This window comes from Eutrigla gurnardus (genome assembly GCF_963514095.1).
Source record: "Eutrigla gurnardus genome assembly, chromosome: 7".
NCBI classification, from domain to species: Eukaryota; Metazoa; Chordata; class Actinopteri; order Perciformes; family Triglidae; genus Eutrigla; species Eutrigla gurnardus.
In genome coordinates, this window is record NC_139921.1 from 16,117,934 (window position 1) to 16,142,881 (window position 24,948).

Consider the following 24,948-nt stretch of genomic DNA (forward strand, 5'->3'; position numbering starts at 1 on the left):
TCCATCATACTGATGAGGACTCTGAGTGGATGATATTTCTTTCTCTCTATGATAATTAATTCAGTACATACAAGTCTAAACGTGCATCTTATATGGACAAGGCTATTACATCAACTGGTTATGTTTCCATGGATCTATTAACTTTGATTTGGAAATATGTGTGCTGGTTTATTTGGTGATATAGCATTAGATTGACATGTACATTATAATTGAATCCAATTATTGTAATAAAACAATAACAAGAATATTTGACTGCAACAAAACAAACATAGCCAACATTGTTCAAAGGTGACCTTTATGTTTTGTTTATTATCTAATGAGGAGAAAATCTGTTTAGATGACGAAAAGATGCCACAGCGACTGTGCTTCCCTCATTGGGAGATACAGGTTTCCCTTTAAAACATCTGGATCATGCACTCCCTGGACTTTCCAACACCAACCCACTTGACTAAAGAGAGACAAAGAAATAGAGACAAGGATTAGATGAGTCGACAAAACTGGAAAAGTCATAATTATCCAAATATCCATAGTGGAAAAGATTATTTTGTAGTATTAACAGTGTTACCTAAAGGATGTCATACAGTTTCTACAATACTATGTATTGTGATTTGGAGGCCTTAAAGGTAAGTGTTGCAAAGTGAAATGAAATGAAACAATGCAAGTTTGTTATTTTGTGTCAAACCTACTGGGAACTCCAATGTGGTTCTCAATGAAGCGGATGTAGTTTTGTGCCTTGGCTGGGAGGTCGTTCCACTTCCTGGCTGCAGACGTGTCCGTCTTCCAACCAGGGAAGGTTTCATACTCAACCTCCACTTTGTGCAAAACGTCCATGTTGGCTATATGTTTGAACGAAATCAATTATGAACAATCTTTAAATACATTTGACCTGTGACTTATGCTTTGGTATCTTCTGTTAGATTACCTGGGAAATGGGGAATTCTTTTTCCATTGAGTTTGTAGGCGACTCCAACTTTAATTTCATCCAGCACATCCAGAATGTCAAGTTTTGTCAAAGCAATGCTGTTGGATAGGTAACATGTCATAGGAAGACTGACATTTATCACTATACTATTACATGACTTTAGACGGGACAGAACAAAAAAAGTATGCTTGTATGGTAAATGTGCTTCAATATTCAAACAACCACAAAAAACCTGACGCTTTGGTTAAAACCTTCTAGCCACTCACGCGGTGAAGCCATTAATCATATGAGCATATCTCACGATGACAAGATCCAACCATCCGCAACGCCGCTTCCTTCCCGTGGTTACACCCACCTCATGACCCCTCGTCTGCAGCAGCTCTCCTACTGCCTAAACAGGGGGGGAAACACAGCCCTATGTGTTATTTTATTATTCATGAATTGAAGTGATGTTAGGCATTAATATTAAGGCATTCAATATTAGATGATCAATGTGAATATGTTAACATTTATAATTCAACAGAAAGATATGCAATAACTACAATCATTTTTTAAACACAGCTGACTACAATAAAATATCATATGGGCTTGGGGGATTAAGTTTTACCATTTTGACCTACGTCCCTATGGTCAGCTCCCGTGACAAGTAACATAACCCCGGCTCACACAGAAAATATATTCAGTCTCTGGCCCTAAATTTATCCCTTTAAACATGTGACCTGCATAAGAGGTAAAGAGCGCTTGAACCCGTGTCTCCCAACATTTGACAGCTGCAGAGCCAGAGACCATCCACTTCCCCCTCCCCTCCACTGCCTCCCGCTGCCTTGTGTGTCAGCCACATGATCACAAGCAAACTGTACATGTCAAGCTCAATATCAGTGGGTTACAAAACAAGTCACGTGTCTCTCCTTCATACAATACGGTGGCCAAGAAAGCAAAGACATGTAGCAACGTCCCAGTAATCTTAGTCATTTCCTTAAGCTCTTACATTGAGTTGTTCCGTGGGGAAGGCTCCAATTCCCACTCTGGTAGTGTAGGCCTTTGATACACCAAACACATCACCGATATTCAGCGGAGGGATGCCGAGACCGGTGCATGCCCCGCCCACGGTGCAGTTTGATGATGTCACAAAAGGATATGTGCCTTTAGAGAAGAAATGTATAGGCATATGTCACTATAGCACCGACTCCTTCCCAGTTCCATAAAAAACACATATCATGTTTAAATGCAGTATATCGCTGCTGATCCTACCAAAGTCAATGTCGAGGAGAGCAGCGTTTGCCCCTTCAACCAAAATTTTCTTTGGAGATCCATGAAGAGCTTCATACATGTAATAGACCCCGTCTCTCACCATCGGCCGCAATCTCTCAGAGTATTCCTGCACGAAACAAGAGGGGCAAATGTTTTCTTATTCGAGGGAATGAAAATAACCCTTCACTTTCGTAAAAAGTCAGTTTCATCGATGTCTACCTTGAGTTTTTTCAGTTGGTCCTCAGTGTCAACTGCCAAAGCTGGATACATAGATTGATACTGGTGGACAAGGTTCTTGAATCTGACAGGGGAACGAAAGCATTAGTCATGTCACAACTGATCATTATAGTATTAGTCGTGGTGTTTGCCATATTCCCACCTCATAGAGAAGTCCTTAAAGTCACCCAGGAGGTCACAAACACGCAGGCCGGTGCGAGACGCTTTGCTGGAGTATGCTGGTCCAATCCCCTTCTTGGTTGTTCCAATGCTGAGGCACAAGCCAAAGAGATGGAATTAAAGCAGGTTTATACTGACTGTAGTGTACTGTGGCATATTATCTTCTGGCATAATGTTGGCAGCTCCTCCCCTATCCTTACTTCTTTCCTTCTTGTGCTTGTCTTTCACTTTCCTGCAAGCCATCGACAACCTGGTGGAAATCAAACACTGTGGAGAGACAGCAAACAAGGCCTCACACCCTTAAAAAATTGGATATGCAAAAAGAGTAAAGCACTATAAACAATGACATGTGCTGTACGTACCAAGGTGAGCTCTGTCTGAGACAATCAGTCTCTTCTCCCAGCCTTTCAGACCTGGTCAGAGAACAGAAATGACATCTATGTGAGTATATACTGAATGTACACCAGTGCATTATATGTGCTTTCGTTCTCTTTTCACCTTTCTTTTCATTTTTATCGCCTTCTTCAAACAGGCCAGGTAGATGTATGACCACTCCATTACCTGCAAGAGAGGAAGAGGAATATGTAGAATCAACTGCACTAATATTCTTAACCATACGGTCTCATAGCACTGCATATTAAAGCCATTACCGATGAGGGATGTGCTTTTAGAGTTGATGATTCCACTGGGAAGCAGGTGGAAGTCATACTCCTTGCCGTCCACCACCACCGTGTGTCCTGCATTGTTACCCCCCTGTAAATGAAAGCAGGGTATGAATTATGATGTGATAGATTATACTGTCAATGTTTGGATTGTGATATAATCAAATACAATATGACACTTACACCCAAGAACACCAGAAAAGATTCAGCCACACACACGTGTCACGTTTTATTTTTGTGAGCCTGTGATAAGTCCCCCTCTTCCCGATTCACTGAGCTTTTCCAGCACCTATTTTAACAGACTTGGCTGGTACCGGCGGAGCCACCACTCTGTTCCCCCTGGCTAAAGCCTGGCCTTCTCACATATCAAGCCCCTCTGAGAATGTGACCTCTCTCTAGCCCGGTGGGGTGGGGCTCTCAAGCCTCCAGAACACAGGGTGCTAGTCATGTCAGTGGAGAAAGTACAACACAGCAACTGTTGGCAGGTTTCTCTGTGCCGCCCTGACCTCTGATTCCTGACCAGACGGTTATGTGTCCATATGTGAGTGGACCGAAACCGACCCGTCTGGGCTTGTTGTCTAGCATGAATTCAGTGCTTCTCAGATTCAATCTCTTGATCAGATGAATGAGTCCATTAGAGCAACTTTACACTCAGTTTAAAGGTGGATACAAGAATTAAGAGAACATTCAGGCAGGCAAATTGTACTTGCTTATTCTAAAGTGATAAAGAATGTACTTACTTTCAGCCATAATTCGAACCATTAAACTACAAAACACAATCAGTGTGGTTTATTGCAGCCAGAAAGGTTACTCAGCCAATACATGCGATATTCTGTTAAGTATTTCCCAAAAAACGGGGTAGCCTAGTGTTTTCACTGAGCACCTGTTGCGCTTTAACAGCCAGCTTGTGCCAGATTCCGTTGAATTCAGAGGGAAACAAATGGCATTCAGCATTACAAAGCCACGCCCCTGCAAAATAATCATCCGTAATCACGAATCCAGACATTTACCTGACATCTGCAGACAACGTCAGCTTCGGTCGCCAGCAAATCGACGACCTTCCCTTTGCCCTCGTCTCCCCACTGCGCACCGAGCACCACCGTCACTTTGTTCCCCGTGTCGTTGCGCGATCGCTTCTGTCCGGTCGCGGCGGGTTGACTCATGTTCTTGTGGTCTTTCGCCGACCAGGTGAGAGACATGATGGCGGTGGCTTTAGTCTGGCAGTCTCAAGAAGACTAAGCGGTCTGCGAGAGTGGCATTGCCATATCTGTAACTTCATAGCCGATGATGTCAGAGCCAGACGCACAGAAGTGCGTAGCCGTGCAGGCGACTTGTCTCCAAGGCTGTTGGGAGCGACGAGAAAATAGCCTTTACGCAGCTCACGTAGGGATGAATGAAGCAGGAATAACCTATTCTATCGCTTATTGCATAATGGTAATGATTATGTTTTCCTCATCTGTGCGAGTTGGTTGATTAAAAAACAAAGAGCTGAACAGTAAATTCACTTTTATTAAAATATTTTGAAACATTAAAAGTTGCAATCCACTATATGCTTTCCTGTTAAAGATAATGTGGGTTATATATATATATATATATATAGATAAAGAAATTAAGAGCAGTTTTCATCAGTTAAATTAAATATCTTGCACCAACAACAATGCATCATCTCTTTCTACATGTGCTGAAAGGTAATAAGAGCAGATAGCAAAACACATTCACTGCATATTACAACAATTATACAAAACATATAAAGCATATTAAACTTTTTTTTAGTTTTTTTGGAATGGTTCTCAATCTGAACTCCAACTCATTTACATAAAGTGACACGTGGACATCCATGCTGTGAAGATCCCAGCCTGAGATGTTCTTACACTTCTTGTTCTTGGAAAACAAATATTTGCAAAAAATACAAACAAACTTCGGCATTCCTCCTGAAGGAGTCATGCACATGTAGTCTCACAAACTTAAATACGCCGCAGTCCTTCCAGTTCACAAATCCTGTGTGAAATTAACATTTTCTTTTTCCTCTCGATTTCCGTTTTCTTGAGTCACCTACGGGGACAAAGACTCAAATGAATGGATAGAATCAAAACATATAAATAAAATACTTTAATACCTTTTTTTTTTTTAAGTTTTAATATTTACATTGGGGTTGATCTATTGGCTTAAAAAGCACTTTACATTGTAACATGTATCTACATGGTTGTTTGGCTTGCACACATGACTAGATTGCCTTTAACAGTTTAGGTTTAAAATAATGTTTTATAAGTGGTTAAATCATTTTAATGCATTGAGATCACATACAGCATCTTTGGTCAAAATCAGATTAAAGCACATTTGACAGGAAGCACACAAGACTGCGTTAGTAGGTTGAACATTACTTGCTGCAGATTTGGGGAATGGACAAAAAAAAACATGGAGCGAGAGAAAGACAAGTGGGAGCTTTCATGAAATAACTTGGTCCACAATGACTTCACAATGACTTCACAAACTGCAAGGTTGTTTGAGAGCAGAAAACTGATGTTAGATTACTTAACCATTCATTAAAGACGATTCATTGCTGTACATTAGTGTACAATTCGAGGTAGTTTTAATAAGGTTGGATGGACATTAGAATCACTGCAAGCCTCATTAGTTGTTTGGTCAAGTGGTGTTAAGATTTTGGCCTGATATAATTTGTTGTTAAAGAGACAGCAAGTGTTAAAAAGCTGGACAACAGTGACAAATGAAATCCAGATTCCAGTTAACAGTAACAAATGACGTGTTATTTGGGACAAAGCTTTGACGGCGATTGAGTTCATTAGGATGACGTTCCTGCTTAGTTTGCCATCCCATTGATTTGACCTACCTCACTGCAACACACAGCCTTTTTTATGTTTAGTGTGTCCTTTCCCACTGTTACCTTGTGTTTCAGAGAGTCAAAGAACGGAAAGCAGAGCATTCAAACACACGGGCCATAGTTTCAAATCTATTCAATACTATAAAATCTGCAAATCAACTTCGGCACACTGCATCCATACGTCTTAATAAAATGCATGCATACAAAATACTTAATATACACTACAATAGTCCACACGTAAAATATAAAATGTTAAATGCAGTAAAAGCAAAAACTACTAAGGATTTCCCTTCAAGACACATTAAGCGACTGGCATTCCAAACAGGTTCTCTAATCAAGTTAATGGGTGGGTTACCTTGGTTACTCTTCTTTTTGTTTCGTTTTAAGAGACTCCTCTGTTTCTTTGGTTCAGGATTAAGGGTTGCTTCAGACACTGATGGAAGATCTTCCGGTTCCAGTCCATCTGGGACGTCGTACCCCTCGATACCCTCACCGAGTGTAGTCACAGAAGTGTTTGCAATAACGCATTTCGGTCCTTCTCCACCCTTCTCTTGTTCTACAGTCTCGCTTAAATGGCTTAATTTATTACTAGTTTCACCCTTCCCATCTCCCCTCACAGTGCTTTCACTGCTTTGTGCTACATTGTCTGGATCGGGCCTTTCCTTTATCTCAACATTGACGCTAATGTCCGCTGGCTCCTCGGGCGTCTGCTTCTCAGATACCAGGCTGGAAGTGCCATCCAACGTAGCTTCTAACAGGTCAGAATCTGAGAGGGAAGCTGGGCTGAGGATGCTCGCTTCAGTTGAAGCCAGTGAAAAGCCGTTTGTGGGGAGACATGCTTGATGTTCCGCTTCAACCTGAGGTGCAGGTTTATGTGGCTGTTGCTCCTCCTGTAGCGAGGCCGGTCTTTCCAGGTGTGCCGGTGTTGCCATGGCTGGTTCTCCCGGGAGTGCTTTGGGAGGTAGAGCTGATCCGCCTTGCACCGCCCTCCGAGGTGCCGGCGGAGCCTCTTCGGATGGGCTGATGAAGCCGTTCACTTCGTCTGTGCTGGACTGGTGACCCTCTGTCTGAGGTTGGGTGGAAGCGGAAATGGCGGCAACTTCGACGGCCTTTTCGTCTACAGGCTTCACACTTGACCCTGAGGGGGGAAAGGTAGATGGTATCCATGGTGAAGGTATACACATTAAGACCTTTATCGTCTTTTATCATCATTTTCGGTATTTTGCAGTGAGCCAAGCTGCATGAAAACAAGATGCTCACCATGCAAACAAATGCTAATATAGCTTTGACCAAGCAACTATGCGATGGAGGCAGTTGAGCAAGTTGGCAGCGGCGTTTAAGCACAGATAAAATAGCCGAGATAAAGCAGCAAGGCTGTGTTGTGTCTCGCATAAGTGGCTCAGGAGCGGAGCTAGGAACTGCGGATTGAGGCCACAGTCTCTTGTCCTTACCAGATGGGCAGGTATCCCTACGCTTTTCACTAGAAGGGAGGCTTTCCGAATCGCACCTTGGCCTGGTCTTTCTCAAGCTGAAACCTTTCCTGATATCCGCCAGGAGATGGTCGATGATGCAGCCCTCGTTCTGTGGCACAAAGCCTTTCTTGACTGGTAACAGAGAGGTAGAAGGAGGGCTTAAAATGCATGCTATTCAAATTACATCTTTTTTTTTTTTGAGGAATTTGTGGACAAAAAAGGAGAGCTGTACACAGCTTACTGATTTTTCCATTCTCTCCCTTCTGTCTCTTGGACTCCTCCTCTGCCAGCTGCCTCTTCCTCTTCTCAGCCTTGGCTGCCTGCTCTCGTCGGGTTTTGTTTTCCTGTTATCGTGAAAGTATGGTTGTCAGTCAATGACCAGTACAAGATGTACAAAGCAATTTGTTTTTTAATCATTTAGGCAGAGACATATTACCATTTCCCGGTTTTTCCACGTAGATAATGATACCCATGTTTCAAAGAAAACACTCCCCCAAAACCCAAGAGGAAAACTTAACCCTGCAGTGTGTATACACACACACAGTGTATTGATGCACACACATTCACAAACAGTACAGCATGCTCGTTCATTGGAAGATGTGGGTTTAGAAAGTACACACTATTAACATGAATAAGAATACAAATGTACAATCACAGAGACACATAATGAGTATGCTCCCTGACCTTCAGTGCTTTGATAAAAAGTCCTCGGAAAGTCCTGATGTTCCCAAAGAGATCCTCAAGTGACAGCTGATTGGGATCTTCACACAAGTAGACAGCCAGCTCACTCCTCTTCTTGTCCACTGCAGTGAACCTTTCAGTCAAAGCCCGACACACATCCAGACTCTCCTGCAGTCGAGATAACAGAGGGAGTTGGATCACATCAGAGTCGTAACAGTTTGACTCCATCTGTAGGCAAAGCACCGACTATCATCTTACCTCAAGAGCTTCAGTATATTGCTCCTTCAGCTCCTCGACAGAGTTGGAGACCTTCTTTCTCGTCTCATTGAGTCGTTTCAGCAATGCGCTGGCTTCTGCCTGAGCAGAGTCCAGATTAACTCTGAGGACAAAGTGTAAACCCTTTTCTTATAAGTGTGTTAAAAAAAATTCACAGAGAGAGTAAAAAAAAAAGAACATGCGCTTAAGTAGATGTGAAAGGTTTCTATACCCTGCTGCTTTTTCACAGATCTCTATATCATCTGGCAACGCCAGCAGCTCTGGATGGTTCGCCTCTGCTTCCTGTGCAAAAACAAGCCACAGTGGGTAATTAAACAGGTTCATAAATTACAGAAAAAAAAAGAAGGTTATGGCAGCTGTGAGCTACTTTGTGTACCTCCAGGATGTGATGAAGCAGCGTGATGCGGCTTTTGTTGGCCTTGGTCTCTGTGAGCTTGAGCAGAGAGCTGATCTTGAACCCCTCGGCGTTCCCCGTGTGACTTCCCTGGAAGTAGACCGATGATTAAAAATGCAAGCTCCATCTAAATGTCAGCTTAAAGTCAAATATACGGGAGATCCAAGAGGTTCTTACATAGTTGAGAAAATTCCCAACATCAAGGATGAGCTTGCAGAAACTGGGCATAAGCGTGCTCCTTCTGAGAGCTGAGAGATGTGTTACATGGTGTGAATTTGATTAGAATATATTTTGAGAAAGAGAGAGACTACTGCATGCATGTGAATATAGCTGAAGGCCTAATGTTTACTTACACTGGCAGGCCTCCTCCAACAGTATCACTTTGGGTTTGAGCATTTCCAACACTGACGAAGTCTCTTCACACAGCAACATGCAGTCGATCCTCAACTGATAACTGGTGAAATAAGCCAGAGTCAAATAAGGAGCCAAGTGTGAGAATATCAAGCACGCAGCACACACATTTACAGTGAAAAAACACAGAAAAAGTTACCATGGTACAGTGAGAAGGGACATGTAGAGGCGGTCAACATTTGCCAACTTGTCTATTTCTCCTTGGAAGGACTTCAAATTTTCAATCTACGTGAAGGCAAGACACATTCTCAGACAGTCGCAGGTTTAAAGTGGGGCCTTAACTGGAAACACGTGCGAAAAAGTAAGGAAGGAGAATAGAATACGAACCTCATGCTTCTCCGGCAGGAGCTTAATAAGCTGTTTTAGCACCTCAACGTCAAACCTACTACGATCCCCCTTCTGAATCATGGCTACAAACTCCTCATTTTTGCTGGACAGAGAAAATATATTGGATTGAGTGGGAAAACAAATGGACCAAAACTATATTTAAGAAAAACATTGAAAATAATGCGTAACGTTACCATTTGAACTGCTTTAGGAATATGTTCAAATTCAGGTTTTTCTTTGAGTCGATGAACGTAATCTGGAGAAACACACAGACGATGGAGAGGCGTATTGATTATTCAGCTTTGATAATCAGGCATGTTTGTTAGGAGTGCTACAGCCCTGAGGAGCAGCATCAAGTGTTGACCAAGCACACCTCTTTAGGCTCCTTCTTGACAGGAGCAGCTGCCCCCTTGTCTTTGTGCTCGGTCACCGGGAGACAGAACAGCTGCTCGATACTGCTGTAGTCCGGCTCCCGAGGAGGCGGCTCGTTCTGAACCGAGGACCACATGGAGTGACCATCTGTGTGTGTGCAGGAAGAGAGGAACCTGTCATGAGCTCATGTGGCTCCATTTTGCATCAGCATCCTACAACGGCTGAAATTCATTTGACAGCGATGTTTCAGCTCAAGGGAAATCCTCTGTAACACCCAAATCTGCAAAATGGTTCTGTTCATATGAATGTTCCATCCCCATGAACCGTCTTCCACACAGATGCTATACAGATGCATTAGATTCTGCTAATGTCTTTACTCATATTTCCCATTAAGCGGTTCTATTTAAATCTAAAAAATGGCCTGAAGAGGTGAATAATATGACGGAGGGAGTGAAAAAGTAATTTAGCATATTCTTGACACTCTTGAAATTAGACTAAGCCAGGGTTTGCTGCCTTCATAACACACATGACAGAGTGTAGTTGAAATGATTTCAGCTTTCACAGGAAGGTTTTATCCACTCACCAGTTACAGTGCGCAGTTTCTGCCAGTTGAGCTTTTTCATCCTCAGGGTGGGGAATCGGTTTGCCTTTGCAGGTGCAGCGCACCCCAGGGTCTGGTTACTCTGAGCCACAATCATGCCTGGGGGAGGAGGTGGTGGTGGTGGTCCACACATCCCTGCTAGGGGTGGCAGAGGTGGTGGGGGAGGCATGCCTGGGCCGCCAGGCAGCGGTGGTGGCATTCCAGGCAAGGGAGGGGGTGGTGGGGGTCCACTAAACCCTCCAGGTGGTGGTGGTGGTGGTGGAGGTGGTGGGGGCCCACCAAACCCTCCAGGTAGTGGTGGTGGTGGTGGAGGTGGTGGGGGCCCACCAAACCCTCCAGGTAGTGGTGGTGGAGGTGGTGCTGGGGGCGGAGGTGGACACTGGTTAGAAGTGTGGAGCAAGGGCCCCGTCATGCCAAGGGGAGGAGGAGGCGGTGGAGGGGGAGGAGGAGCAGAGGCACACAGTGGCTTCGGAGAAGGAGTTATGCTTTTGTCCGACTTCTCTTTATCCTGGTGACGCGGTTCAGTCTGCACGGCCTTATCCACCCTCACAAGCTGCCCGTCCACTTCATTGTGACCGCCATAGCTCTTGCTTTTGGAGAACGTCAGCCGCTGCATGATCTTCTCCGAGGACTCCATCTGAGCTGGAGCACAAATCCAAAGACGCACACAGATGAACCCACTTTTCAAACTATTTCTCTCACCAAAATAAAAGCTTTCAGCCGTCCTGTCAATGATAGTTTTTCCCGGATAATCACTCCCATTCATACATGAATCATAAAAGGTGGCCATTAGCGATCCATTAGCCTCCCCGGAGATCTACTTAAATTGAATGTACTGCTGCTTCAGTGCTGACTCACAGTCCTGTGCCAGCAGTATGGCTCTGTTGGTGATGGCCTCCAGAGCCAGCCAGATATCACAGCGGTTTGGCCCCAGCAGCAGCAACGTCTGCAGGATGGACAGCAGCTGGAGAGAGGCTGGAGAGCTGCTCACCTGCACATGCAAAGATTAAGAGGGCGTGTCATGTTTACATACCCAAGCCAGTGCCACAAAGATGTAACGGTTTTAAATCAGAGACATAAGAGCTGTTTTTACTGTAACAAAATGCTGATTCATTCCGTCTCTGAATTTAAGGACTATCTAAGTTCTCAGTGGAAGATGATGCAGCTCTCATACCTTGTTAAAGAGTGTCGTGAAAACCTCAAGGTGATCACTCATGTCAATGCCCCCATAGACCCGCAGCAGTTCCTCCTCATCTTCAGCCATTGCCTCTTCAAAAGATTCACACTGAATCATCAAGTCGGCATCTTCCTGCTCCCTGCACATCACACACATACAGATCAGCGGTGGGGGCACTTGATCGCATTTAAAGGATGTTTTAAAATGACAATTACTGCCAGTAATGAACACAAAATGCAATAGTTTCCCAAAAGCACCCATTTGGCTCTGAAACTCTAACTTCATTTGTTGCAGAAAGTCTGCTTTAGAGACTAAAAATAAAACAAATCTAATATCAACAACAAAAAGGAGGCTCACCTTAACTTTGGCAAGATATCAAGTAATTGAAGCCCTGCGAGACAATAATAAAACACAGCTCTGAGTTAGTTTTTGGGGAACTGGCAGGAAGTCACAGGTGAGCAATCACACAAGAGGAGTGGCCAAACAAATGGCTGATTGCTCCAAGGCTGCGTTTCATTAGTGGTTCAACATGCCAACGTTCAATTCTGGAAACTGGCCTTGGAGTGACTTTTCATTTACACAATATAATACAATATAAAATAATGAACACAATCTGACATGCTTTTCAGTTTCAGTTTTTCTATATTTAATATCTTATTATATGTCTGTATTCTTACATGTGTAGGCTGCTCACTCGCCTATATTTTACTTGCAGGATTTTAAGAAAACCTCATTGATGGTTTAATATTTTACTAAAAAATGACTGGTTGCAGTAAATATTTACTTAGATATAACGTTATCTGTATATGCATGGAAGAATCTGTATATGCATGGGAAAATTGCTATTTTCCAATGTATCATACACCCGTAGTGATGATAATAATGATACAGATCACAAACAGAAGTTTCTGAATCAAAGACAGTTGGAGCTATTTATTTATTTTTGCTTTGTACACTTGAGATTTACTTAGTTCTCAGGCGTTTTGTCCAAGTGAGAATGAGGCCATTAGACCTATTCTTAGACAGACCTGGTGACAGACATATTTGTAATAGAGCTCCTGCTGATGGCCCGCTTTCCCATCTGCAGTTTACCACAGCGTGACCTTACTCCTGATGGGAGCCTCGACTCCCAATTAATTGTTAAATAGCAGCAGAATGGGGTAACCTACCGATAAACTGCTTTCTCATCTTATCTCTCTGCCTGAGGTCATCCGTCTCAAAGATGAGGGCGTTGATGACACTGAGGAGCGTTACCATATAAGGGATGTTATCTGTGGCCTGCAGCTCGTTCATGATCACACTGAAGCGATACTGCTGCTTCTTCACGCCCTGAAGAGGAAATCAAAAGTCAGCCTCTGTCATCAACTCTATTGAAGAACCATGAGATTCCACAGGATTACGCTTGTGCATACAATCCACCACTAGAGGGCGATGTTGAAGTGATATCATTCAGAGTGATGATGCAGCATCATGTGAGGTAAATCCCACAACAATAACAACCAGAAAAGAGTTAAAAGCATGACTTCTAAATGTTAATCTTCTTGCCTTGTAGTGGTCCAGGGCATCCAGCGACAGGCGGTGACCTTCTGCAGAAAACACGCTGAGGGCAGCAAATAGCTCAAACACCTGCATCTTCACCATGGTGTTGGAAGTGTCCAAAGCTGTGGAGCATCATGATCACACACACGGTTTATCTCAAAGCAAAAACCCTCTACTCTGTCCGCCTTGTGTGTAGAGCCAAGTCGAATGCTTGTTTAACTGCCTTTTAGGCAACTCATCTTGAACTTTGCCCTCAGAAAAGGTCACGTCACACTGTTGATAAGCATGTGTGTGTGTGTGTGTGTGTGTGTGTGTGTGTGTGTGTGTGTGTGTGTGTGTGTGTGTCTATCTGAAATTGGGGAAATCCAATAATCACAACTACATTTTTAGGGATGCACCGAAGTAACCCTTTCATGATTCATCACTGCACATAACGCTGAGTTCATGACTGGAAAGTTCAGCCCAGCAGAGTGAGTCACGGAGGGTTATGACCTATTTAATTACAAATGTTACATAATATTATGAAAAACACAATTTGAACCTGGCTTTCTTTTGAATGAACAGGTTGTTCTAAACACCTTGTCCAAAATGTTCAGTATACTATATTTTCTGAAGCATCCGTGCCTTTTTATATGTATGAGGATACTCTGAGACATAATCACATGAATAGCACATGGAGAAATGAGTGGAGTGGACGTGATGATTTGTCACAAAATGAAGGGTCAACCTTGGGAGAGCTTCCGGATGTATCCGTCGTTGTCTATGATGAAGTGGATCCCTGCAGAGGAGTTCATGACCGCCCGGACGCAGCTGACACAGGTGAGCTGCAGAAGGGCATCGGCAATGCGGGAGCATCCCCGCCCCGAGAGCCGGTCCAGGGCCTCCAGCAGCAGATCCAACCCGCTCAGCTCCAGGAACTGGACCATCCATGTCTGATCGCTGCCCTCCAGGCGACGCTTCAGCCCAGAGTAGTTGACCACAGTGGGAACTTGCAGCAGTCTGATGCACAGCTCTGGGTCAGCACTCTCCAGGTTGGCCTCCTGCTGGGAATCTGAGTCCTGCGAGGAGCCCAGGCGACCCCTGACTGCCGCCCACTTCTTTTTCCCATCTGACTTCCCCGACATAATGCCTGTGGAGGACAGAAGAGAAACATGTTCCATTTTGTGTGCAAATGACAAGAGACAATCTTCAACTATAGTATCGCAGAAAAAAATTCAGCTTGTCTTGGAATGCAGAAGGCGTCTGTTGGCGCCGATATCCGAAATATTTTGTCTGGAGTACAGTATTGTCATCGCTATCCGGATGAGAGGAAGCAGTTCAAAAACAAGGCCAAATCAGAAAGGAAAGGAAAACAGGAAATGATAGCACTGCACTTTTGTGGATAAATAGAAGATATGTCAGCAGTCCAGTCACCACCAGCTCTGCCAAACATTCCTATTTAATCCTAGTTGAAAGGGAAGAGACTAGTTGTCAGCTTGTTAAAACCCTCTACAAAGCCAGGATCAACATTGTCTGGACAGTGCGTACAGCAGTTTACCATACCAATTATAGCTAGCTAGCTATCTAGCTATCTAGCTATCTAGCTAGATAGATAGATAGATAGATAGATAGATAGATAGATAGATAGATAGATAGATAGATAGCATCTAGTAGCAGCTTACATAAAAGAACACACAACATGACAGACCAACATATATCACATAATTATAATAATAATAACAAAATCTAAAAACACATATTGCATTAAAAGAAGTGAAATGAACGTACTTTTAAGCTCATTACTGGGATCAGGATAAACATCAGAAAACATGCACAAGGCACACTTGTGAAAAGCTAATACAACACCAAATATCGCACCAATATGTCTGACATTGGCATGAATGCACACATTGATCACTACAAGTGCCCTTTTCTGGCATAACCTCAGAGCACTGTCCTCTCTTTTACCGACTTGTTTCACCACCAAGATTCTGAAACGATCCACTGCATTGCATGTTACAAGTACAAACACATTCCCACACTCTAAAAAAAAAACAACAGTAGTAAGGGCTCAGGCCAAAAAAGGGGAAAACTTTATCCATAAGTCTAAAAATACTTTCTCTCTGTGCTAGTAATGATATTGGCGGTGCAGATTGAAAAAACAAGCGTGAGTGGCTCTCTGTCTCCTGTTGATTTCACACTTGGCAGACATAAGATATACAGATGAGGCATTGAGTGATGAGCGTGGCCAAACACAATGTTCTATAAAAGGGTCAATCACAGAGCTAGTTTGGAAGGAATTATATCTTTTACAAGTCCTTAGTTGACCATCTAGACAATGCAATACCCTTCTCTGGAATCTTTTTTTTTTGCCACTTCATTTTGGTTGTTTTGTGTTTTAGCAGCTCAGTAAACTAAACAGTAAAATCCAGTTTGGGATTCCTCTCTTTTCAAAAGTAAATTCCCAAGTAATGACTTGTGAACAATCCGACAAATTGGATTTCTATTCACTCCACAGAGTTAAGGTACAATGAGCTTTTCTCACACATTCTTGCAATTCATTTGTCAGCAGCCTTTTAGTCCTGCTGCCAGTGTGAGAGTGTTACCGTGGCAGCAAGCAGGCAGACAATGGCGTTTTACATCAGGCCTTCTCAATACTCCTCAAAGAGCTGCGTTCAGTAGCCACAAAATGGACGGACGGCTCCCTGCCCCCCTTTCACCCTAATAGAAGTCACACTGAGCAAACCAGTTAAACACTTTCGGATTCTCGAGTACATTGGGCGTTCATGTTCAAGTTGGAGTAAGGAACAAAAGTTGCAAGTTGGCAATGCAATGTGATGAACACTTGTGAAGCTTCTGAGAATGTTGTCGTGCTGCAAAGTGATGATTCCGAATGAGACACTTCAGTGGAAATGGTGTGTGTAACAGGAATCCCCACTGTGGCTCGGGAACATTTCATAAGGAAGGAAAGGACTTTCCCGAGACAGGAAACCTGGCACGAGATAAACATGCGGGTGTGACAACTCATGTTCCTCTTTTGAAATTTCAGCTCAATTCGTGAATTTGTTAAAAGTATGAGGACTTTTTCCCCAAGTAGAGGGATATTTCACTCAAACATCTGGGTTGCCAAGCAGTGTCACAGATCAACTGTGACGGAGAGCCGTTTTGCACATTCTTTCTTCGGCTCGCTCCTCAAATATAAGCAACTTTCATTTGCTGACCTTGTCTGCCAGGTCTCCCACACACACACCACTAATAGCAGGCTGATTCACCGCACACAGGACAAACCTACTCATCTGTCCTCTGGTTAAACCGCCCACACAGCAACCCACTGCTACTATACAGCATCGACACTTCTGAAAACGCAGAAACATCGCTGCTGATTTGTTTCCTATGAGACAAATATACAAAGTTTGCTTGCGTGATTTTTTTCTTCTCCTACAAATGGCCTGTGCAAGTCTTATATATGATAATGAATGAGTAAAACTAACAGATTTAGGGCATATATATATATATTTCATAGACCAGTTTACACATTGTAATCATTTTGTTTCCTTCCACTGAAATGCCAGGGATGGATGGGGACACATATGAAGACATTACCTTTTGAGGACTGAAATCGTGATAGTGGATTGAATGCTAGCCTACAATATGTGTCGACACATGTGTTGCTTGGAGATTGCAGAATTATAGATAATTATTCAAGCTTCACCCACGCTATTAAGTCTTTAACAGTATTCACAGAGTGATTATTCCAACAAAGAACATCTGGTAGTCATTGATCTGACATCCTTCCCTCCATTCTTCCACTCTGTTCAGGGAGTGACCGAAATGCCTGCAAAGTCTATGCTGAAGTTGAAATGTATCTTTTAGTTGTAGTTCCCTGAATCCCAGAGTGTGGATTCCTTCAGCAGTTGTCAGATCGACTTTAAACATCTGCACATTGACCAAAACATTGAACGTGGCACCGCATATGTGCAAACACAAAGCCTTTAAACTGCAATCCTTCAAGTGGATTTTGGCAACATAGTTTTTTTTTCCACTCACCGCCGTCTCCCTCTTTATTTTGCCCGAAGAAATGAGGTTTAAATGGAACTAAAGATTACCAAATCCAGGATGGACCGAAAAGACTGCGACACCAGAATGGCCAGTTTGCCAACCTGCGTTATGCGTCCATTATAATAATAACAACAATATAAAACGGACCTGAATAGCGACATTAACGATGCCACATCGTTACGTTGAGCTGCGCTTCCACATACCAGGGGGCATAACGGGACCCGTCTCCGTACAGTACAGACAGAGAACCAATCGATGGCGCTTATGATTACTTTCCCCAACCGCACATGTCACGTCTTAATCCTCTGCTGCATCGTTATAGATCACCTATAAACTGACTATATGACACCTTACCTGGCTTTATTCCATTAACATGAAGACACTTGAAGAACCGCGTCCTCTGCTGTGTCTCAGATGGGGGAGCGCTGTGCAGTCATCCGGACAACCTTTTATTCTGCCAAAAAATACAAAATAAAATAAACGTGGACTGGAAATGTCGGCACTGTGTGGCAAGTCAAAGCCTGTGTGGTACACGGATGGCACCGTTTTCAAATTGTTACGGCCCCTGGGCTTTCATTCACTTGTGACAGACTGACAGTGTCAAAGCAGCGACATTACTCGGCTATTACATCCGGTCAAAATTTAAGAATAAAATATATGCGTGTATACGGATTTAAATTCAAGAAAACTGCGCAGCTCAACACAGCAAACTTCAACGTTTGTAGTTACAACTAAACTTCAGTTAGAGCAATAAGCTAACGTAATGGTTCCATGGTTCCAATGGTTTCAAGAAAACAGCATTTGGCTAGCTACTAGCTAGACAAGTATAAGCTAGCGAGGCTAACTGTCAAGTTACATTAGTGCTCTATAAATCAAGCTACAAAACAAAGTAGCACACGTAAAATAACAACTGACAATATACCAGCAAATACATCATAAAATGGAATCCAGAAGGCTTTAGTGTACCACATACACCGAGATTAGCCCAACAGAAGCTAAATTAATTGACATAGGATGTTGCAACTTAATACGGGTAAGTTAATCACAGAAAAAATAAAAGTACACATTAAAAGTTAGGCTATCATAAACAGAGTAACGTTACCTACAGAAAATGCTTGAACCGAAGTATTTAGAAAGTAAACTACATAAAGTATTCCTGTCCAAATGAGTTTGGCTCAAAGTTTGGTTGCCACTTAAACTGCACCTGTGTGACTGAGGGGTTGCTACTTGCAGCAGAGCGTTGAATCGGAAATAACTGCTGGGGGAATTGCGTTAATATAGCTCCAAGTAGATTAATCGAAACATTTTTCATTAGATATTCACACTTGAAGCGATTTTGATGATCAGCTTTTATTTTAAAGGCGGCCTTTCTGTATTTCCGGTCTTGATGTGCCTGCCGTTTTGTGACTTGAAGCCGTTTATGATGCGGAATGCAGCCAGTGGTTGTGGGCCCTCCCCTCACACTCCCCATCCCATCAGCTGGATCTGACCTCAAGCGGACAGTCCCTGCTGCCTGGAAATCACTTGGGTTCCCTGATTTTCCAAGTCAGTCAGTGGTTCTTGACAGCACAGGATGCCAGTCTCATAACTGAGTAGCCTACAATCTAATTATTATCTGGAGTTAATGCAGTTTTATCTGATAACTGCAGACACAATGTCCAACCTTCAGGGAGTATGAGTAGCCTAGAACATGTTCCAACATTTTTTTTTGTAGCCTTACATTAAACTTTTAGTTATCAACAATCTATTCCCCGTTTCCCCCAGTGGAATTGCACACCTTTACTGTTAACGTAATCCCAAATTGTCCTTTGAATAATTTCGAGTTCAGGATTCAGTTATAATGTGGAGACACCCAGATATAGGCATCATCTATCCTCTATGATTTGCTTACATAGCTTCAGGGGTTTAGATATGTACAATATTCCACAAACCACTACTTCATTGATAGAAATGGGGAATAAGAGGACATTGGTTACCTTATAGGATACCAACAGAGCACACAGAATATTCAGTCATTTTTTATTAATCTTAGTCAAAATGTGCCTCTTATTAAAAAAAAGTTTTTCTGTGTGAAACACTAATACAACAAAAATGCATCACTCTGTTAATTTCTCTGTTAATATAAGCAAGTTGGATGAAGAAACGGTGTGATTCTTGTGGCTTTTACATTTTTGGCTTTTTTGAATCTCACAAATTACTGTTTGGTAAATGAATATCGTTCTGAAAAATATAAAGGTATAGTTTCCCATTCCATTTCTTAATCAGACAACCTTTTCTGTCAGAATGACAATAGGGACTTTTGCAGTAATATAGTACTACGATTTGAGGTTATTTAGCTCGCTAGAATTGCACTGCCTCAGAGAAACTGAGCTTTACGGTAATTGTGTTGTTCTGCCACTTTAGGTCCCCTGAGCCAAATTGTCTAACCATTAGATGTTTAGTATATCCAGAGGCAAACAGAGCTTCTATCAGGGAGACGACTGAGAAATCAGCAGCACGGGTGCTCAAGTTACGACACCAAAGAATATGCAGGATAGCTGCATTTTCAGCCTTTCACAGGGGGAATAATGGCTACACACTAGGCTGCATTGTTTAAATCGGGCATCAAAGGCTCCTGAGCAAATATTATGTATTAAAATCCACAACTCTCTTGCTGAGCTTGTTGAACAGGGTCATGAAACCTAGTATGAATAAAGCTCTCAATGCTTAGAATGCAAACTCAACTCAATTTCAACTTATTGTTCTGCATGTATTGGCCTACACAACAAGCAATTTTGATTATCAGCCATAAGCACAACCTTTACCTGTACCTTATTCCTGCTGCCAAACCTTTTACCATCTGGACCTCACTAAGGATGGGCCAGTGATTATAGGATTAGTTAGCAGGATTTAGTTCTACTGTGTTTGTCCAAGGTTTACTTTCCTGGAAGGAGGTCAACACAAATGCACAATAAGATCAGCATCCCAAGAGAAGGCAATCTTTCTGAACACCCTGTAACCATTTCCAAATAATATGAAACATTTTCATAGTCTTTAATTTAGCCTTTATACTTTAATTAAAAAAGAATGCTGTTCTAAGACGTGTCAGGGCATGTTTCTGATTCTGCATCACTGTTAAATTAATATTGATTGTATACAAATACTTATCTTACTGGTGATCGGACCCCTTAAGAGTCCATGGATCCCAGTTTGGACACCACACTCGCCTACAACTGGTATCCCAGAATAGACAGAATCACATTTAAAAATATAACTGCGACTAAAAACACAAATGATTTAGTCCTGGGTGAAAGTCTCTATAGCGTTTTCTGTTTACATGTTACAGTTGATACAAGGTGTTGTCAGGTTTAGTCAAAGCAGACTACACCAAATGTAAATATTAAAATGTAAACAAAGCTGCCCAAAATTTAAAAAAGATGTTAACTGTTGTAATATTTCCCGTAGAACCTAGCTGATCCATCGCTAGGCTATGAACTAATATTGGCTTATCACAGAACAAATGATGTTGTTGGGATATTTGCCATAATTAAATGTACTACATAAAATACTGGATAGAGCTTGACAATTTGTATTTTTGAAGACAGTGTCATTTTACATAATTTGTCCACCAGAGACCGCTCTGTACACATTAAAACAAGATAAGAGAACAAAAACTACATTCCCCAGGTTGCAATGCACATCCTAGTTGAAAGGTCGACTACGTCATACGCATGCTGCCCGGAACGGGAACGACAACAAACCGCTGAATTAGCCAAACGTTAACAATTTCGTTTATATTTCTTATTTTCAGTGTTGGTATCTTTGCTCGCTTTTTGCAGAAATGTCCGGAAAGGCCAAGGATATCCTAAAGATGGACCTATACGGTCTACTCGATATTGACTACACTGCTACAGCGAAAGAGGTGTGTAAATAAGCTAGCTGTTAAGCTAGTTAGCGACATAGAAGCTCTTATTTTACAGTTATTTTACTGCATTACAGACTGGGGGATACTGTTTTGATAGGCAGTTTACCGGAGTGTTGGCTAAGTTAATGTTAAATGTCAAAGCAATTGTATTTGCTCAAGGAGAGACTGGCATTTTGCCTGCAAGCAGGAGGCTATATTAGCTTGTTCTCGTGGAACTTGTAGGTGTGGGGTTGTATCGTGTAAGCGTGTATAATAACGTAACACAAACAGTCTTTTTTCTGTAGAGAGAAACGCAAGGTGAAGTATTTCTTGGTCCAGTGACCGAGACTCGGTAGCAAAAGACGGTGGCTATCAAAAGTGTGATAGACCGAAAAGGCCACACGATGGAGCCGTTGCGTCAGTCCAGTCTAGTTAAAACATGAATGACTTATGAATCGGAGTGGATATAAATTGTGCACCTCATTTGAATGATCAATTAACCTGCCTGTTATTTTTCTGAAAAACTGATTTTTGTTTGTCGGGTTAATGAAATTTCAAATTACGTGAAACATATTTTGTATGACCAATAATCCAAAACCTGAATATACAACAACACAGAAAAGCAGCAAACGATCACAATGGAGAAGTTGTATGTAATATTTGGCATTTTTCTTTCATTATCATAATGGTTGCCAATCATTTCCCCATTGATTATCTATTCCATTAATACCGTAGACTAATTGTGTTAACTAATAATTCTAATTAGTATGGAGGTGAAATTAATTTACGGTTTGTAGTCTGTAGTCTGTTTCGAAAACCAAACCAAAGTTTCTGATCATATATAAGTTCAAAGTGGTGATATGATTATGTCTGAAGCCTGGAAAATACTGTAATACTATGGACAGTATTTACACAAGGTGACATATGTTAGCTCACCTCTGCACACTACAAACATAATTTAGACTGAATGACATTCAGTATGCCTGCATGGATTTTGAATCAACTCCTCTACATTTCATTTCCCATCCCAAAGTGGTTTACCATAATGTCCTGAATCCTGCCTTTTCCCCATGACCACCTCTCCTCATAGTTTCCGGCATCTAGAATCCACAAGCCCGAAGGGAAATAAAAATTGCGGGCAACATGAAGGAAGAATTTAATTTCTTAATTGGATTTCAAAGTCCTGTCCTCCCCGGAGGATTGTCCTGGAGGAAGTCGGCGGTTGTGGCTTTGGTGAAATTGAGACTCCAAAATGCAGAAAGTTGGTTCTGTGAGGTCTGTTGATGTCCGAGAGCGATAGCGAGGGTTTGTGTGAGTGTAGTGCAAAGGGGGCTCACGAATCAATCAAGTCTGTGAAGACAGATTTCATCAGATGGGAGACTTATCCCAGTTGTTTTAGCCGCTGCTCCGCCACCGCTATCCAGCATGTTGTTTAGGGGAAGGAGTGCATCCCAGAGCCTGTTTATGTAGGCTTAGCCACAGCTTGTAAAACATTGTCTTGACATAGGGGATCTGTGTTTTGCATCTCCTCCTGGTTCTATTTAGCATCCTTTTCTGTTATCACTGCTGTTGACCTTCTTAACAGCTTGGCTGGCTGATAAATGCTGCAGGAATTGGAATGTCAGAGTCTATGATTTTAATGGTTGACTGGGCTTTATCCCTGTAGTGTGTAGGGAGGCCCTTGCTGAAGGCTATCCACCATTTAAAGAGTCATGCTCATGCATAGCAGCAGGGCTTAGGTAATAATTGAGTGTGTGTACCTACCACAGAATGCTTGGTGAGACAGTGTCAACAGAAAAAAACCCCTCAACATATCTTGTTTATTCAGCTACTCAAATTGTAATGTACCTGATGTGCTGCAGTGTAAAGTAACTATACTTACCTATACCTACAGGGCATAGGGGCACATCACCAGTGATGCAGCCTGGGGTTATTGGGTGTTTCAGGCCTTTCAACATCAGACACCAGCGCCCAGGCAGTTTATGTTCAATGCATTCATCTGTGCTCCATAGTTCTTCAGATACCGACATATGGTGTAAACAAAAACCTGAATGACACATTTTGTTAGTAAGCTTGAATTCATGAATTGGTCAACAGAATTGTGTAAAATGAAGATGAGAAGTTCACTTTTAATGGTCTCAAGATTCTTGATTCCATTAAAAACTAATATGGGTGTCATGCTCAATTAATGCGTTTGACTGGAGGTTTGGTCCGGTTCACAAGCACATGGGAAGTTTACCACTTTTTGCTCAACTTTTCTCTGTGTGGTCATATCCTTCTTGCTCCTCTTCTTCCTTTCACCTGTTGTGCCTTTTTATTATTTTCCCTCCAGCTGATAATGTCCTGTAAATCGCAGAGCATTGTAATTAAGGAGGATGGGCCCATGGCAGATCAGGCAGCTAATCAGCCACACAGAGAAGGGGGCTGCACTAGGACCAGTTTGTCAACTATAATTGGCACCAAAGACTGGTGTAATGGGGACAAGATGTGGGTATGCAGTTAGGACTTTAGCAGGCAAGGATCAGGGAGGCACGGAGAGTCTGTTTTTTTTGAAGAACACAAACCATTAGGCTACTGTTGGCCTGCTGCTGCCTGATGAGTCGTTCCTTGATTTCTTGGTTCCTCCTTCTGCAAACTAAAGCGTGCAAAATAGTTTCCTTTTTGACAAGGAAAATTTGCATCTGACAATCTTTAATAATGAGGATAGTAAGACATAGAAGATGCTAACATTTTTCTCATATCTAAGCACAACAAACAGAAGTTGGTTTCAGTCCAGGAGTTCTATTGTTTTTTCTTCACTTGGTCTTACTAAATGATTCAGGTGCCAACCCTAAAAGGGCTGAACTGCACAAAGATAATTGCATCAGTTATTGACTAGTCCTGTAGGAAGATGCCACTCAATCTGAGAGCTCTTATCCACACATGTGCTAACCTCTTCAAAAGTTGGCCTGCTTTGACTTCCAGTTTGTAGGACCAAAGGGCTTCAGGGTCTTCCAGCATCAATTAAGGCTTGCGTGTTACGGCATTGATGGGAGTAATCATGTATTATTTAACAAAGCGGCACCGGAGGCTCAGCGGAGACAAGATAACGTGAAGGATGCTAAAGGGAGTGAAACTGGAAAAAAAGGAGGAGGAGTTGTGCAGAAAAAGATGTAGGATAATCAACTAAAATGTAGAGAATTATGTGTTCACTAGATCTTTACTGAGGTCAGTGAAACGAAGGTGATGACGTGCAACATTGCAGAATCAATGATGACAGGTTGTACTTGTCAAACAGCTCAGCTGGCCAGACTTTTTGTCCTGACAGTGTCAAACATGCGCTATGTTTACAGCAGATGTGGGGATGTGTTTATCTTGACAGCCGTCTGCAGGTGATGATGAACATGAGAAGTAGAGTGAGAGTGAACTGAGGACAAGGCATGAGCTCTTAAAGGACCATACCAGGCATTTTGAATATATCAGCCCCCTCTATTTCAAAGCACACACACACACACACACACACACACACACACACACACACACACACACACACACACACACACACACACACACACACACACACACACACACACACACACTAACTTCACAGCTGCAAACTGCAATTGCTTTATTTCTTTATAAATATGAATGTATTTTTGTACCATTCTGGGGATTGGTTTAGCCCTGTCAACGCTTGCTTCCATGTGTCCAGTAAATGTGAAGGTGAA

General features: G+C 42.4%; 3 protein-coding genes across 3 annotated transcripts in view; 1 reads left to right on the plus strand and 2 right to left on the minus strand.

Annotated features, from left to right (window-relative positions):
- Positions 1–278: 278 nt before the first annotated feature.
- adss1 (adenylosuccinate synthase 1) lies at positions 279–4,499 on the minus strand. The gene is made up of 13 exons (XM_084013221.1): positions 4,242–4,499; positions 3,220–3,322; positions 3,068–3,130; positions 2,932–2,982; positions 2,770–2,836; positions 2,553–2,660; positions 2,393–2,474; positions 2,174–2,300; positions 1,911–2,065; positions 1,189–1,313; positions 923–1,020; positions 687–836; positions 279–448 (listed from the first exon to the last, which is right to left on the minus strand). The coding sequence occupies exons 1-13, from the start codon at positions 4,428–4,430 to the stop codon at positions 396–398; spliced, it is 1,371 nt and encodes a 456-aa protein (XP_083869347.1). The 5' UTR covers positions 4,431–4,499; the 3' UTR covers positions 279–395.
- A 290-nt stretch (positions 4,500–4,789) lies between these two features.
- On the minus strand, positions 4,790–17,906 carry LOC311015767 (inverted formin-2). The gene is made up of 23 exons (XM_084013192.1): positions 17,713–17,906; positions 14,048–14,449; positions 13,327–13,442; positions 12,951–13,110; positions 12,139–12,172; positions 11,779–11,920; positions 11,463–11,595; positions 10,587–11,246; positions 10,005–10,150; positions 9,826–9,887; positions 9,632–9,734; positions 9,444–9,529; positions 9,247–9,347; positions 9,071–9,141; positions 8,876–8,983; positions 8,711–8,781; positions 8,482–8,602; positions 8,227–8,391; positions 7,784–7,886; positions 7,522–7,674; positions 6,426–7,208; positions 6,080–6,133; positions 4,790–5,283 (listed from the first exon to the last, which is right to left on the minus strand). The coding sequence occupies exons 2-22, from the start codon at positions 14,442–14,444 to the stop codon at positions 6,081–6,083; spliced, it is 3,768 nt and encodes a 1,255-aa protein (XP_083869318.1). The 5' UTR covers positions 14,445–14,449; positions 17,713–17,906; the 3' UTR covers positions 4,790–5,283; position 6,080.
- Positions 17,907–21,051: 3,145 nt separating this feature from the next.
- dnajc17 (DnaJ (Hsp40) homolog, subfamily C, member 17) overlaps positions 21,052–24,948 on the plus strand; it is a 31,363-nt gene continuing 27,466 nt past the window's right edge. Inside the window, exon 1 of the mRNA XM_084013386.1 lies at positions 21,052–21,259. Coding sequence (XP_083869512.1) covers positions 21,179–21,259 — 81 coding nt within the window. The 5' untranslated portion in view covers positions 21,052–21,178. The remainder of the gene's footprint in view (positions 21,260–24,948) is intronic.